This window comes from Balaenoptera physalus (genome assembly GCF_965194825.1).
Source record: "Balaenoptera physalus genome assembly, chromosome: 3".
Classification (NCBI taxonomy): domain Eukaryota; kingdom Metazoa; phylum Chordata; class Mammalia; order Artiodactyla; family Balaenopteridae; genus Balaenoptera; species Balaenoptera physalus.
The window spans coordinates 5,326,366-5,342,988 of NC_138890.1; the positions used below are offsets into that span (position 1 = coordinate 5,326,366).

Sequence of the window (16,623 nt, forward strand, 5' to 3'; positions counted from 1 at the left end):
TTTTGCAGCTTTAACAAAGTCAAAAAATACGGTGGCCTAGACCAGATATAAATTTATTTATCTCTTTGTAACAGTCTGAGTATAAGCTGCTGAGAGCTGACATGATGGCTTCGTAATACTCTGCCATCACCAACACAAGTCTCCCTCATTTTAGTCCAAAATGGCTGCTCCAGCTCCTGACATCAAGTCTGCAATCCAGCTGGTGGGCAGAAGAGAAGGGGAAGTGAAAGGCACAGTCCTTCCCTTTAAGAGTATGACCCAGTATCACTTTTGCTTACACATAGCTTCAAGGAAAGCTGGAAAGGAAGGACATTTGTCTATCTAAAACTTGGGGATTTGTTTACTACAAGAAGAAATGGTATTGGAGTCTCACTATTAGTGAAGGTGTATGTGCTGCATCTGTGTGATATGGGATGGGTGATACACAGCTTCTAGGCCAGGCAGAGGAATTTGGATGTCTTGATTCTCTAATGAAGTCATTCTAGTAAGTAAAGACTCCAGAAGCATCTTCAGGTATTGATGTCACTATACTAAATATGAGTTTGTAAATTAGCTTTGGAATGCCCATGCACTTTGGTTCACGGTTGTTTTCCTTTAAATTGTGAAATACACATAAAATTCACCATTTTAAAGTGTACAATTCAGAGCCATTTAGTACACTCACAATGGTGTGCAACCACCACCTCTATCTCCAAAACATTTTCATCACCCCCAGAAGAAACCCTATGTACCCCTGAAAAACAGTAATCTAATTTCTATCTCCATTGATTTAACTCTTCTGGATATTTCATATAAATGGAATCACACACTGTGTATTATTTTGTGTCTGGCTTCTCTCACTGAGCATCGTGCTTTCAAGGTCCGTCCGTGTTGTAGCTGTGTCAGTGCTTCAGTCCTTCTCATGGTTGAATTATATTCCACTTGGACCACTCAATAGTTTTGCTGTTGGTTGATGTTTTCTTTTCCTATTTATGGAAGAGAAAGATGCTATGATTCCAGTTCTGATCAAAAGGTGAGTTTTTGTCTCCCTGAGAATTCTAGAGACTTGTGACACATCAGGAATTCAGGACCACCCCATGTGGTGAGCTCGATGGCTCAGTTTGTACATTGCACACTTGACCTATGCTCACAAATGCTCTTCCCTCTGGGATACAGGTTTCCTACTGTGCACTGATGAATGCCACCCTCAGCATTCTGGATGATGTCTGTAAAAACAAAACCACCGTCGTCTCTCTGAAGGTAACAGTGAAGTCTTCATAATCATGTTTCGAGTTTCAAACATATTGGGGGCACACTTCGGGTGCACAAAATCCTCTTTATCATGAATGGGTTGTGAGTTAACGTTTAATCTACTCCAGTTGTAAGGTCTGAAAAATGAACATGCAGGAATATTGCCCTTTTCTGTACAGTTTTCTGAGTTTTATTACCTGAGTAAGTTTGTGTCACTACCACCACAGTCGGACAACGGAACAGTTCCATCCCTCTCCCCTCACCCTCCTCTCCTCCCTCCACCCCCACCAACTCCACTGGGCTTCCTCTTTTTTTTTTAACTTAATTTTTTTTTTTTTTTAACTTCTTGGCTGTGTAGCGGGGCATGCGGGATCTTAGTTCCCTGACCAGGGATCGAACCCGTGCCTCCTGCAGTGGAAGTACAGAGTCTTAACCACTGGACTGCCAGGGAAGCCCTGGGCTTCCTCTTTATAGTCAGATATTCACTCCCTCCACCATTAGCTCCTGTGAATCCCTGATCTGTTTCTCTGTCGTTATCGTTTTGTCTTTTCAAGAGTGTTTTGTAAATGGAATCACACAATAAGTGGCCCTTTGAGTCTAGCTTCTTTCACTGAGCACCATGTTTTCAAGCTTCATCCACATTGTAGCGAGTGTCAGTGCTTCACTCCTTTTTATGGCTGAATAGTGTCCTATTTTCTGGATGGACCACAGTTTGTTTATCCACTCATCTTTGAAGGATATTTGAGCTGTTTCCACTTGACCAAGATGTCTTCATTCCTCCACCCCCACCCCAGCTTTTGGCGATTATCAATAGACCTACTAAAAACATTTATCTGTGTGTGTGTGTGTGTGTGTGTGTGTGTGTGTGTGTGTGTGTGTGTGTACTTGAATTTTCATTTCTCTAGGGTAAATACCTAGAAGTGGGATGACTAGGTCATTACAATTGCAGATTTTAAAAAATAGTTTCTCTTCAGACTTTAAGTTGCAACTTATGGATGCTGTTATTTCATTTATAAATCTGTGTGAAAATAAGAATAACACTTTCATTTGTATTCTGGTGAATTTTAAATTAATTTATTAGTATAACATATTTATTCATGAAGTGTACACTCATTCACAGGGTTTTCAGATTAAATTTGTATAAACAATGAACCCTTTCAACAAATTTATTTAAATTCCCTCAAACATTTTCTACCATGTTTACAAATATTCTCATTTCTCCCCAGATTTTAAGGACTTAATGAGGAAGATTTACAAACCTAAAAGGCAAGGTCACTATGCCCTTAAGGGATTCATAAATCCACTCAGTCACATGCATAAATATAATAATTCAGAGTTTTAAAAAAATGTGTAATACAGTGTATCAACAGTCATGTTCTCTTAAATTGTTCATATTAAAATCACGTCTAATTGCTTTTTTGCCATGAAATCATGTGGTTAATTGGTCTGCTTCTCTAATGTGTCAAATTGTTCCAACCCTTTAAACAACAGATTTCCAAATTATGCCAAAGATTACAAAACCTTCTAAAATTAACACAAAAGTATTACCACTATGGAGTTTTAGCTTGCTTGCTATTTTTTTTTTCTTTCCTGAGGATATAAAATAAACTTCCTAGCTAAGAAGAATAGATTTAATGTCAAAGGGGATTTTGATGACATTTCATCAGCCACAGAATTGAGAACCACAGTTTTTCAGGATGATTCTAGCTGAGATTTTTCTGCTCTGTCGGTGGGGAGGGACCCCAAACTCATGCCTTTCATTTGGGATATGGTTACAAAACTCAGTGCATCCTGTTTTCCCCAGACAAACATCTCTCAAGTTTCACTCTGATCCAGTTTTTATTGAAATTCTTTTCATCTTCTTATCATCAAATTTGGATACATAGAAATTGGTTTCCCTGCTAAGATTTCAGTTAATTTCCTTCACCATTGGATTGGATTCAACTAATTTCTTCCCTTCGTTTATTAGGTTGTGAGCTTGTGAATTCTTTTCATATTTTTTTGTTGGGATTACATTTTTATAGTCAGTTTATTGACAATAATCAATAATCAAGGGAACAGTATCAGCATTAATATTAATATTATTATTGCTAGTCTTTCCTTAACTCTATTCCTTAGACATAACCAATGTTAACATTTAGATGCATATTTTTCCATATCTCTTTTTACTTTGTGAATGCTTGTATAACACACACACATACACACACACACACACACACATTGAAACACACATTGAGTACCTACTATGAGTGGTTTAGAGCAGTGATTAAGGATTCCACCTCTGATACCAGACTGCCAAAGTTCAAATCTTGGTTCTCCCACCTACTAGATATGTATCTTTGTTTTCTCATCCAAAATGGAAATAATAATAGCCTCTATTTCATAAGTATCTTCATAAAATTAAATAAGTTAGTATATATAAGGCACTTAATACTTGGCTCATAATAAGTATTAATTATATTTATTTTAAAATCTCAGTTAGTGCCAGAAACATAAATACCATAAATATACAATTTTAAATTAAAGTACTTGTTCTTTTTAAACGAAAGGAGATAATATAGCATGTGATTCTGCAATTTGCTTTACTTAATCGTAGCTCATGGACCTTTCTGCTTGTTAATATATATAGATATACTAAGCCATTCTTTTATTAACAGCTGTATACTATCCCATGATTTGATTTTATCATCTTTTATTTAACCAATCAGTTGGACATTCAGGCTTTCCAAATTCTTGCTGTCACAAACCACACTGAAATGAACATCATTAGACAAGATCCTTGCACAATTTTTAAGTATTTCTTGCAGGAGGGATTCCTGGAAGGGAAATTGCCGAGTCAAAAGGGTATGTGCAATTTATGTCATGACAAGTGCTGACTTACTGCACGCCATGAAGGCTACACCAATTTGTATTCCCAGTGGGGCTTCTTGAATCAGGAAAAGGAGGCTGAGTGAATGTCCTTTTACATTCTTCATTATCCTAGACTGTCAACCCATCTCTCTTGATGAGAGAGGGAACAGCTGCTGTTTCATTGATAAGAGAAAGAGAGAGAGAGAGAGAGAGAGAGAGCAAATACACCTTTCCTTGCAGAGTACGGCTGAGAGCTTTGCCTCTGTGATTGAACAAACATCCACATGGTCCAACTTCACCAAAGAGAAGACATCTACCCTGGCCACAGTCTTACTGGAGAGCGTGGAAAGCACCACTTTGGCAGCTTTGCTGAAACCCTCAGCGAATGTCAGTCAGACTATTCAGACGGACTACTTAGGTAGGACATATCCTTCGTGTCAAGGTCACAGCTAGGGGCTGATTTAGACGGGTGACTTCTGCAATGTGATTCTCCATGGCTTTCTCATATACCATTTCCCCAGCTGTTTCAAACCTCTGAACGTACAGCAAAGCAAGTCCAATTATCTTGACAACATCTCCCATTTATCGAATGCCTGGCATTGTGTTAAGTCACTGGTCAAGTTTACACAGCTGGTGAGTGGCGGAGCTGGACCTCCTAGTTAGTGACTGTGGAACCTGGACCCTTCTTGTCCGCTACACTGGGCATGCTCCAGACTCTTTCAATTTCCTCTGGCTTTGGAAAACCTGTCTAAATTTGGAGTAGTCAGAGGGTCATGACTCTGCTGCTTTCCATCATTGTTGACTTCAAGCCCATCTTTCCCTGATGCATCCCCTAAGATGGGAGCCCTCACTCCTAGAATTACAACTGGGTTTCTCATTTATTTGCTGCTACCATCCTCCTGTCATTCATCAAGGGCCTCAGGATCTCTCCCATGACCAATCGTTCTGTCTGTCCTTTCCTTCTCTTGCAACCAGGGATGCGTCCCTTTCTTGGCCAGAAACCAAACTCAAGACCCACTTTCTGGGTGACCTCCTGCAAATTCTCCCTTTCTCCCTTTTAGACATTGAGAGCAAAGTTATCAACAGAGGATGTACTGAAGAGAATGAGGCCTTTCAGTTGAAAGCGAAAGGGGATGAGATGAGGATTTGGTGCTCCACAGTCGAACAATCTGAATCCACAGGTACAGACCCACTCCTGAGAATCAGAGAGGGTGGTTATGGTGCATTCAAGCAGCAAATATTTCTTTCTTTCTTTCTTTATTACCTTTTAAACTTTTTTTAAATTAAAAAACTTTTTTTCTAACAGTCCCTTGTTGGTTATCTATTCTAAATATAGCAGTGTGTTCATGTCAATCCCAAACTCCCAATCTATCCCTCCCCGCCCTTCCCCCACCCCCCGTAACCATAAGTTCATTCTCTAAGTCTGTGAGTCTGTTTCTGTTTTGTAAATAAGTTCATTTGTACCATTTTTTTTTTAGATTCTGCCTATAAGCGATATCATATGATATTTATCTTTCACTGTCTGACTTACTTCACTTAGTATGATAATCTCCAGGTCCATCCATGTTGCTGCAAATGGCATTATTTCATTCTTTTTTTATGGCTGAGTAGTATTCCATTGTATATATGCACCACATCTTCTTTATCCATTCATCTGTCGATGGACATTTAGGTTGCTTCCATGTCTTGGCTATTGTAGACAGTGCTGCAATGAACATTGGAGTGGGTGCATGTATTTATTTTGTTTTTAATTTTAATTTTTTTAGCAAATATTTATTGATCACCTCCTAGGTGCCAAGACTGTGCCAAGAAGTGAGGGAATCAATGATGGTAGAGGGAGACTTCCCTGACAGTCCAGTGGTTAAGACTCCACACTCTCAATGCAGGGGGCACGGGTTCGATCCCTGGTCGGGGAACTAAGATCCCACATGCCGCAAGGCGTGGCCAAAAAAAAAAAAAAAAATGATGGTAGAGGCAGAAGTAGCCCATGCCCTCAGGGAGTTTTCCATCTGCTAGGGAAGTCAGACATTAAATAAATAATCTCTGGGAATGGAGTCTAGAAGAGAGTGGATAAATGTATATGTATGTTTGGTTCACTTTGCTGTACAGCAGAAACTAACACAATATTGTAAATCCACTGTACTCCAATAAAATATTAATTAAAAAAAATAATCTCGCAGTACAGGAGTGCCAAGACATTTCCTGTCCAATCCAGCAGCCATTGGTCATGTTTTGTTATTGAGCACTTCAAGTGTGGTTAGGCTGTGAGGGTGACATACATACTGGATTTCAAAGTCTTGGTGCCAAAGATGAAGGATGTAAAATATCTTATTAATAATTTTTTATATTGACTACATGTTGAAATGGTAATATTTTGTAGCTATTGAGTTAATATATAATTAAAACGACCTTTTTTTTTTTTTTTACTGTTCTGAAATGTGGCTACTGGAAAATGTAAAATTGCATATGTGGCTTACACGATATTTCTAGCAAACAGTGCTAATCTGTATCAGGGATTGGCAAACCTTTCCCGTAGAGCATGGTTAGTAAATATTTTAGGCTTTGAGGGCAATACAATCTGTCGCAACGATTCAGCTCTACCTTCATAGTGCAAAAGCATTCATAAGCAATATGTAAATGAATGGGTGAGGCTGTGTTGCAATGCAACTTTTATTTACAAAAAACAGGCAATGGCCAGATTAGCTTGTAGGTCATTGTTCATCACTCCCTAATCTATATGCTGTCTGGAGGGCACAAGGAACAGGCTAGGGCACATCCCTGGAGACCACCAACATTGAAAGCAGAAGCCCACCAAAGAGACTGAACAAGAATAACCATAAATGTGGGAGGGGAACTTATTTCCCACTGCTGAGTTGAATTGTCCCTTAAAAACACAAATTCAAATTTATTTTTAAATGTAGCCAAGATTTTTTCCGGGTGATAGCACCTCGAGATTTTTTTTTTTTTTTAAAGGTTCTGGTGAGGCTCACCTACCTGGAAGTCCACTGGTGTTTCAATTCTCAGAGCAAGCCAGTGGTGCAGAGCTGCATGGGATATGAAAGTGTGTATGTGTGTGGATGGGGTGGGTCATCTATAATAACTACTGAGCAAATGATTCCCCCCCCCTTTTTTTTTTCTTTTGGGGGAAATTGCAGGGATCAACGGGGTGGCTTTTGTCTCCTTGGCGGGTATGGAGTCCATTTTGGATGAGCGCTTCTTCCAAGACCCTCAGATCCCCTTGGCCAACTCCAAGAGGAAGTTGAAGTTGAATTCTCGCATTGTTGGGGGCATCATAACAGGAGAGAAGAAAGATGGGTTCTCTAAACCAGTCATCTACACCCTGGAGAACATTGAGGTTTGTGAAGAGGTTTCCGTTGGACCCCCATCTGCATTCTGAGAATTCCTCATCCTCAAGTGGGCTTAACTCTCATTTTTGATGGAGACCCATTAAAGCAGCAAGTGTGAACAATTTCTGATAACTCAAGCCACTTCCCAAAATCCACCACTAGAAAAATGAGCTCTCCTATTTCTATGTGGCATTTTCCCATTCATCAGTGGGCAAGGTTTAGGTTAGATTAAGTCATGTTGATTCAGGAACATTTACACGGATATTTACATTAGTTATGACCAAGTTAGTGGTAGAGACAGGTCTGGCACCCAAGACATTTCTTTTCATTACTGCACATTGAAATATCAGCATTTTTCTCCCTTCCCTACAGAACATACCCACATCTTCTTGAGGTTGATCAAGTTGAATCCTGAATGGATTCTTGAATAGAGGGATTCTCAGGTAACCAAAGCCTTTGAATTTTCAGCCAAAGCAGAATTTTGAGAGTCCCATCTGCGTTTCCTGGAGCACAGATGTGGAAGGGGGTAGATGGACACCGTCTGGCTGTGCGATCCTTGAAGTTTCTGAGACGCACACTGGCTGCAGCTGTAATCGAATGGTGAACTTGGCCGTCATCATGGCTGCTGGGGAGCTCACGGTCAGTACTGGTACTTTGTACTCTAGCTCCCCAGATCCAATGGGAAAATATTGACTAAACATCCATGGTATGCCTCTCGTGGCACTGGGTGTTGTGGGAGGGGTTATGGGGGATAGAAGGGGTGTGTGCCATACTTCTGCCCTTAGAGAATTCATGGTCTGGTTGGGAAGCCATGACTCTCGTATATAAAATGATAAATGACCCTAAACAGGTGCAGGCACGATGACAATCACGGACCCCACTTACTGAGCACCTCCTATGGGCTGGACCCTTTATTTATTTTTCATTTTTTTAATTATTTTTAAATTTTTATATATTTATTTTTGGCTGCATTGGGTCTTCGTTGCTGCGCGCGGGCTTCCTCTAGTTGCGGCGAGCGGGGGCTACTCTTCGTTGCGGTGCGCGGGCTTCTCATTGTGGTGGCTTCTCGTTGCAGAGCACGGGCTCTAGGCGCGCAGGCTTCAGTAGTTGTGGCACGCGGGCTCAGTAGTTGTGGCACACGGGCTTAGTTGCTCTGCAGCCTGTGGGACCTTCCCGGACTAGGGCTCGAACCCGTGTCCCCTGCATTGGCAGGTGGATTCTTAACCACTGTACCACCAGGGAAGCCCTGGACCCTTTGTTTTAAGTGTTTTTAGACCCATTTTGCAGGATGGGAGACTGGAGCTCAGCAGCCAGTCTAGTCATGAAACCTCGTTTTATTGCACTTTGCAGATACTTTTTTTTTTAAAACAAATTGAAGGTTTTTGGCAACCCTGTGTGCACTGAGAAAGTCTATTGGAGCCATTTTTCCAGCAGCATTTGCTCAATTCATGTTCTGCATCATATTTTGGTAATTCTCACAATATTTCAAACCTTCCACCAGCAAAAAATTACGACTCACCGGAGACTCATATGATGGTAGCATATTTTAGCAGTAAAATATTTTTAAATTAAGGTATGTACATTTTTTTGACATATGCTATTGTACACTTAATAGAATATGGTGTAGTGTAAACATAACTTTTATAAGCACTGGGGATAATAATTCGTGTGACTCACTTTATTGCCAATATTTGCTTTATTGTGGTGGTCTGGAATTGAACCTCCAATATCTCTGAGGTCTGCCTGTAAATGGTGCAAGAATTTGTGCTGTAGGAACTGAGAGTTGTGTCAGTGAGAACTGGGGATAGATCAGGGAGGAGATGGAACCTGAAATAAGCCTTGGTGAGGGGTTAGATTCGGTAGAGAGAATAGACATTAGTGCTGTGGTGAGTATCCTTGTCTATATTACCAGGTGGGAGGTAATCTCCCTGCCAGGGAGGTCCTAAATGCTATTTAGAGGAATGTAAGGCTTAGAACTTAAGAGTATTGGATCCAAAGCAAGACTAGTCTAGTTTCAAGCCTCATCTCTATCACTTCCTAGCTGTGTTTCCATGGGCAAGTCACTCAACCTCTCTGAGCTGAGCCCAGTTCTTTCACCTTAAAAATGAGAACAAGAAGGACTTCCCTGGTGGCGGAGTGGTTAAGAATCCGCCTGCCAATGTAGGGGACACGGGTTTGAGCCCTGGTCCAGGAAGATCCCACATGCCACGGAGCAACTAAGCCCTTGTGCCACAACTACTGAGCCTGCGCTCTAGAGCCCACATGCCATAACTACTGAAGCCCGTGTGCCTAGAGCCCATGCTCTGCAACAAGAGAAGCCACAACAATGAGAAGCCGCCGCACCGCAATGAAGAGTAGCCCCCACTCACCGCAACTAGAGAAAGCCCACGTGCAGCAACAAAGACCCAATGCAGCCTAAATAAATAAATAAATAAATAAATAAATAAATAAATAAATAAATGAGAACAAGTAAAAAATGATGATGTGAGAGCTCCCAGGCAGTCCACTGGTTAGGACTTGGCATTTTTCACTGCCATGGCCTGGGTTCAATCTCTGGTCAGGGAACTAAGATCCCACAAGGTGCAGCCAAAAACCAAAAATAAAAACAAAAAATAAAAAGCATCAACATTTCATTAAAAAAAAAGAAAAAAGAATGATGAAAATTAACACTTATATCATACATGTTTCCTGCACTGTTGTGAGTACTTTAAGTATTTTCATTGAATCCTCCTAGAACAATTCCATAAGGTGGTTACTATTAGTATCCTCTTTTTAACAGATGAGGAAACTGAGACACAGAGCAGTTAAGTATCTTGCCCAAGCTCAAACAGCTAAAACTGTAGTCAGTTCTCTTAACTGCTACATCACAATATCATAGAGAAGAGCTCATGAGATGGTGCCTGGCATACCTTTAACACACAGAAAGCACCCAAATAAACTTAAAATTAACTACAAATTATGGCCTAGAGAAGGACTCAATTTGTCATTTCTACTCCCAGAAGTTGGGGCATCTCTGAACACCTATTATCAGTCCTGGTTCAGAGCAGGAAACAGGAACTGCTCAAGGTATTTCAAGCAGAAAAGTATTTAATACAGGGACTTGGATGCTCACAGAATCACAGGAAGGGATGGAGGACTTGAAGTCAGGGTGCTGCCATGTGGATTTTGGCTTCAGGGTCACCCCTCTGCAGCCATAATCCAGAGGTCAAAAATTGCAGCTGTCATTTCACCCCACATCCACAAAATTAAAGATTAAAGATCGGATAGTCGGAAGGTGGGGTCCAGCCACAGCTCACTCCTGTCTGCAGAAAGCTGGTATCTGCCTCCATCCTGCCTTTCAAAACCTTCATGCATACATCTCGCTGGAGAACCTAAATGACATTCAGGACCTTAACCCCAAGAGATTATGAGAAATGTCATTTGTAAATGTCCTGCCCTCCTGGAACGGGGCATAGGACAGGGGTGAGAATGGGTGCTGATGGATGCCAAAGAATAATGATGAACAATATCTAGTTCACGCTGAGTGTCAGAGGGAGGAAAGGCCTCCAAGCTCTATATACCCAAGCCAGGAGTCTGGATAATTCTTTTTCCTGCCTGGGGGGTATGTTGGTCCTTCTCTGAGACCAAAAGTGTATCTCTTTCCTGACAGATGGAGTTCACCTTGTACATCATTAGCCACGTGGGCATGATCATCTCTTTGGTGTGTCTCACCGTGGCCATCATCACCTTCCTGCTGTGTCGCACCATCCGAAACCACAACACCTACCTCCACCTGCACCTCTGCGTGTGCCTCTTCTTGGCCAAGATTCTCTTCCTCACCGGTGTAGACAAGACCGGCAATCAGGTCTCATATCCCTCAGGCTGTGTCCCCATCCAGCCCCATCATCTCCGAATCTGCCTCTGCTCATCCTTACCTAACTCCCTCTATGCTAGTTCCCACCTCAGGACCTTTGCATGTGCTGTGCCCTCTTTCAATACTCGTCCCCCAGCTTCTCACCTAGTTGACTCCGTCTTGTGATAGGTCTCAGTTTAAAATCATTTCCCTGATCATGTTATATATTGTAGCGGTCCCTCCTACTACTCTTTAAGCCATTAGTTCTCACCTGGGATGATTCCACCCCCGCCCAGGGGACACTTGGCAATATCTGGAGACGTTGTTAGCTGTCACCCCTGGGAGCGGAGGCTGCTGGCATCTAATGGGTGGAGGCCAGGGATGCTGGTAAACACCTTACAATGCACAGGACAGCCGCCCCCCCTGCCCCCAGCAGAAAATAATCTGTCAGTAGTGTTACAAATATCAGTAATGCTACAGTGGAGAAATTCTTTTTTCTTTATATTGAAATATAGTTGATTTACAATGTTGTGCCAATCTCTGCTGTACTGCAAAGTGACTCAGTTATACACATATATACATCCTTTTTTATATTCTTTTCCATTATGGTTTATCACAGTATATTCAATATAGTTCCCTGTGCTATACATTAGGACCTTGTTGTTTATCCATTCTATCTGTAATAGTTTGTACCTACCAACCCCAAACTCCTAGTCCGTCCCTCTCCCTCCCCTCCTCCCCCTTGGCAACCACAGGTCTGTTCTCTATGTCTGTGAGTCTGTTTCTGTTTCGTAGATAAGTTCATCTGAGTCATATTTTAGATTCCACATATAAGTGATATGTTATTTGCCTTTCTCTTTCTGACTTACTTCACTTAGTATGATAATCTCCAGTTGTCACTCTATTTTGCTTCCTTTCTCAGCACCTATTTGAAACCATATTGATTTTTTGGGTTCTTTTACTTATGGTGTCTCTACCTCCCCCACGAGACCGTGTGCCCCGTGAGAACAAGAACTTTGGCCAATTTACCCCCAGTAACTGTGCCAGAAACGGTAGGCTCTCAGGGTTTTTCCAAAGGGAGCGCTACTGACATTTCAGGTGGGGCGATCATTCTTGATGCAGAACTACCCCTCTCACTGCGGGATGCTTCGCTTTCCAGACCCCTTGAGAACTAAAGGCTAGTGGCGCACCACACTCTCATCACGTGACCAGGGGTGGGCAAACTTTTCCTGTAAAGAGGCAGATATAAATATTTTTGGCTTTGCAGATACTGTGGTCTCTGCTGTGACTATTCAGCTCTGCTGTTTTAGTGTGAAAACAGCCATAGAGAATACATAAATGGGGGTGGCTGTATGTCAATGAAATGTTATTTACGAAACAGGCAGCCAGCCCATGGCTGTAGTTTGTGGACCCCCTTCCCCTCCCCCATATCATCAACCATCCCCTAAAGAAGGGTGGTCATATATCTGTTTCCCCCCAAACTCTCCCAGTTTTAGCGCTGAAAGTCATACGTCCTGAGAAAACCAGGCAAAGCTGGATGATTGGTTACTCTACCAAAAGGATGGAGCCACCTTGGGGAAGAATAAGTATTTGTGGAATGAATGAAGGGGCCGTGTTTGGGGAACTCCAATCAAAGCAGCTTCTCCTGATAATGTATACAACATCAAGTGCCAGTTACAAAAGATTTGTTGAGATTATGGATGTATTAGGAAATTTTGGAAAGAGTCCTTAGTACATTACCTTGTACTCTTGGTACAAGGTAAGTTTGTTTTGCAAAACTAGTTTCCTAATTTTAGTCACCTAGAGGAGGTAGCACTCATTAAAGCAGCTTCCACTGTGTGTATTATAACTAAGACAGATTAAATAGGAGGTGAGAAGAGCTAAATTAAGTAGCCTATTTTTTAAATTTCTGCTCCTCTTCATGATACAGACAACTTCCAAGAACAGAGACATGATAAAGAATTTAGCTTATCTCCATGTTCTGAGATTTAATTATAAATTAAAAGTTTGGGAATGCTTGTTCTGATGACACCTATTATAGCACCAGAAATAAACACCATATCACTAAACATTATCCCTTATGTGTGTTATCAATAAGCACCATAATACAATGATAAGAAAAAAAAAAGTAGCTTCTCCTTTGCCCTCTTCCTCTGAATCTGCTCTCTGGAGTAGGGGATCCTGAACGTGCCTGATTCTTCCCTGCAGGTGGGCTGCGCCATCATCGCGGGCTTTCTGCACTACCTTTTCCTCGCTTGCTTCTTCTGGATGCTGGTGGAGGCTGTGATGCTCTTCCTTATGGCCAGGAACCTGAAAGTGGTGAATTACTTCAGCTCTCGAAACATCAAGATGCGGTATCTCTGTGCCTTTGGCTATGGGCTCCCGGCGCTGGTGGTGGCTGTCTCCGCCATCATACAACCACAAGGTTATGGGATATATAATCGGTAAGTGACATCCTTCTCTCTCCCTGAAAATTATTATTATTATTATTAATTATCCCATGATGATAATTATATGAACTCAAGAAGAGCAATAACAGGAGCAGTAGTTGTGACTCCCATTTATTGAGCTCTTACTTTATGTACTGTTGGTCTCAGGGCTGCCATATACAGTAGCACAGGTTGTGCACTGCACAAATCCAGGAGCCATTGTTTGCACTATAGTATCAGCGGATGGTGGCGATGTAAACAATGAACTTGATGGCACAGGTTTCAATTTGTGGACTCTGGAGCCAACCTGCTTGGGTCTGAATCCTGGCTCCACCACCATGTTACCTTGGGCAAGTTACTTAAACTCTGTATGCTTTCATTTCATTATCTATTAAATGCAAGCTAATGACAATGCCTGTATCATAGTGTTGTTGTGAGCGTTAAGTGAGTTATTATCTGCAAAACATTTAGACAGTGTTGGGCACAGTGTAAAGCATTATACACGTTATTTTTACCACCATCATTATTGCCATGGACTGTTTTAAAGTGAGGTAGGTTTATCATATGATTCTATGTGAGAAGATTTTAGGTAGTATGCTAGTGAGCCCTAATTAAACAATATTTTTGTATTTACTTTGTAGGATATTAGAAAAAAATTGCTGGCATATCAAACTCATGATTTCATAGACATGATTCCATTGTATAGACGATTCCATTGTATAAGTAAAAAGTTGAGTCAATTTTGAGGGAAAAAATTAGGTAAGTGACAGGACAAGTAGTATGTGGTTAGGGTAGAGACTGTAATTCAGTGAGTTACTTCATTTCATCCTAGGAGGGACCCTTGTTATTGTAATTTACAGATGAGGAAAGTGAGCCTCAGAAGGGTGAAAAGACTTTCTCACTATCACACAGTGAAAAAGTGGCAGGATGAGTACTTGAATCTGGGTCTTTCCAACCCCAGGGCCCCTGTTTGTCACCCTGGTGCTATAGGCACTTTGCTGAGCTGTGTTTGGGGGATTAAATATCTAGGTTTCCTCCCTGCCTGCTGATGGCTTATACTTCAGGTGAGGTCATGAGATAAGGGGTGAGGGAATGGAATTCATGTTAAAGGAGTGCCCTTCGTAACCTAAACCCTGTAAGCTTTACAAACATATATTATCTCTGGTATTTCTCAAGAAAATTCCTATGTTTCCACTGCGTACAGCAACACCATTCAATGACACTACAGTGTTAATAGTGCCCTCTAGATTTGTGCAGTGCACAACCTGTGCTGCGGTACATGGCGGCCCCAAGACCAACAGTGACTGAAGTAACAGCTTAATAAATGGTAACTACGGAGGAAACTGAGGCTCAGCACAGCTGCAGGATTTTCCCAGGGTCACATATCTAGTAAGTGTCCAAGTTGAGTTCAGGTCTGACTGCATTTTAAAAAAATATTCATTTATTTATTTTTGTTGAAGTATAATCGATTTACGATTCAGGTGTACAGCAAAGTGATTCAGTTATATATAAGGATATATACGTATATTCTTTTTCAGATTCTTTTCATTATAGGTTATTACAAGATATTGAATATAGTTCCCTGTGCTATACAGTAGGTCCTTGTTGATTATCTATTTTATATATAGTAGTGTGTACCTGTTAATCCCAAATTCCAAATTTATCCCTCCCCCCTTTTCCCCTTTGGAAACCATAAGTTTGTTTTTTATGTCTGTGAGGTCTGACTATCTTGTCAGGAGATAGTGGTGACAATGCAAGGCCACCATGATGAAGTGCCTGATGTTGGTGTGGGTAGTATAAGCCCTGACAGACCAGAAAAGGATGAGGGCTTATGGGAGCTGGAAAGTTCATGGAAGCCTTCCTGGAGGAGGTAGAATTTGAATGAGCCTTGAAAGCTCTGCTGAAATGTACACATAAGTTAGGACAAATCTTGCCTAAGGGAGAGCTCAAGCTGTATTTGGAGAATAGATGGATTGGAGTGGAAGAAGAGGAAATTGGGGGGGGCATGGAATTTGGTGAATACCTTCTAGGTGGTAGGAACCACAGAAAGTTTTGGAAGAGAGGAGTAGCATTGGCAAGGATTTGAAATGATCTCAGGAGGCACTAGGGAGTAGAGAAGTGAGACAGGGAAGAGAAGGAGGAAATACAGGGTGCATTCCTGAGCAGGTCCTGCTGTGGGTAACTGGGGCTCAATCCCAGTAGGTACCTCTGGGGGACTGTGTAGGGCACATACCACAGTTATCCCACCCACGAGGTGAGGGAGCTGGCATATTTATCCAGCTCCCTCCCATCAGCCATTGGTTGAGGGCTGCTCCCTGGGGGAACAAATTTTCTAAAGCTTTTAGTCTGATGCCCTCAGGCAGAGATGCAGATGCTAATGAGGAAATTGGCCCGTATTTACTGAAGTAGTTATCCTTGAAAGGATATGGGCAGCATTTTCTCATGATGCAAACATTTTCTTGCCTTTTGATCACTCTACTACTGGTGACTTACATTCCAGGGAGAGAACATCTGGTTGGCCAAACTTGATTATTTTCCTTCTCTTGCTGGGGAAGGCACACTTCTGCTAAAGGAATATTGGGGTGCTGTTACGAAACATGGCGGAATAGTTGTCAGGTGGTGAAAACAGCAAATATCTACTAGAGGCATGATGGAAAAAGGCAATTAATTCTCCCTCCCTCCTTCCTTTCCCTTCCTCCCTTCCTTCCTTCTTTCCTTCCTTCCTTCCTTCCTTCCATCCTTCCTTTCCTCCCTCCCTCCCTCCCTTCTTCCTTTCTTCCTTCTTTTTCTCCCTTCCCTCCTTCCCTCCCTCCCTTTATTGCTTCATTCCTATTAACAAATAATTATGGAATGCCTCATCCATGCCAGGATTTGCACTGAGTGCTGGGTATTCAGAGATGAATAAAACGTTCAAAGTCCAAATTCTCATGCAGCT

General features: G+C 41.6%; 1 protein-coding gene across 4 annotated transcripts in view; it reads left to right on the plus strand.

Annotated features, from left to right (window-relative positions):
* Positions 1-16,623, plus strand: part of ADGRE1 (adhesion G protein-coupled receptor E1) — a 54,661-nt gene that overhangs the window by 22,811 nt on the left and 15,227 nt on the right. For all 4 annotated transcript variants that reach the window (XM_082455409.1, XM_082455411.1, XM_082455410.1 and 1 more), the window contains 7 exons: positions 1,156-1,239; positions 4,321-4,498; positions 5,142-5,261; positions 7,236-7,435; positions 7,896-8,066; positions 11,077-11,271; positions 13,468-13,703. In XM_082455409.1, coding sequence (XP_082311535.1) covers positions 1,156-1,239; positions 4,321-4,498; positions 5,142-5,261; positions 7,236-7,435; positions 7,896-8,066; positions 11,077-11,271; positions 13,468-13,703 — 1,184 coding nt within the window. The remainder of the gene's footprint in view (positions 1-1,155; positions 1,240-4,320; positions 4,499-5,141; positions 5,262-7,235; positions 7,436-7,895; positions 8,067-11,076; positions 11,272-13,467; positions 13,704-16,623) is intronic.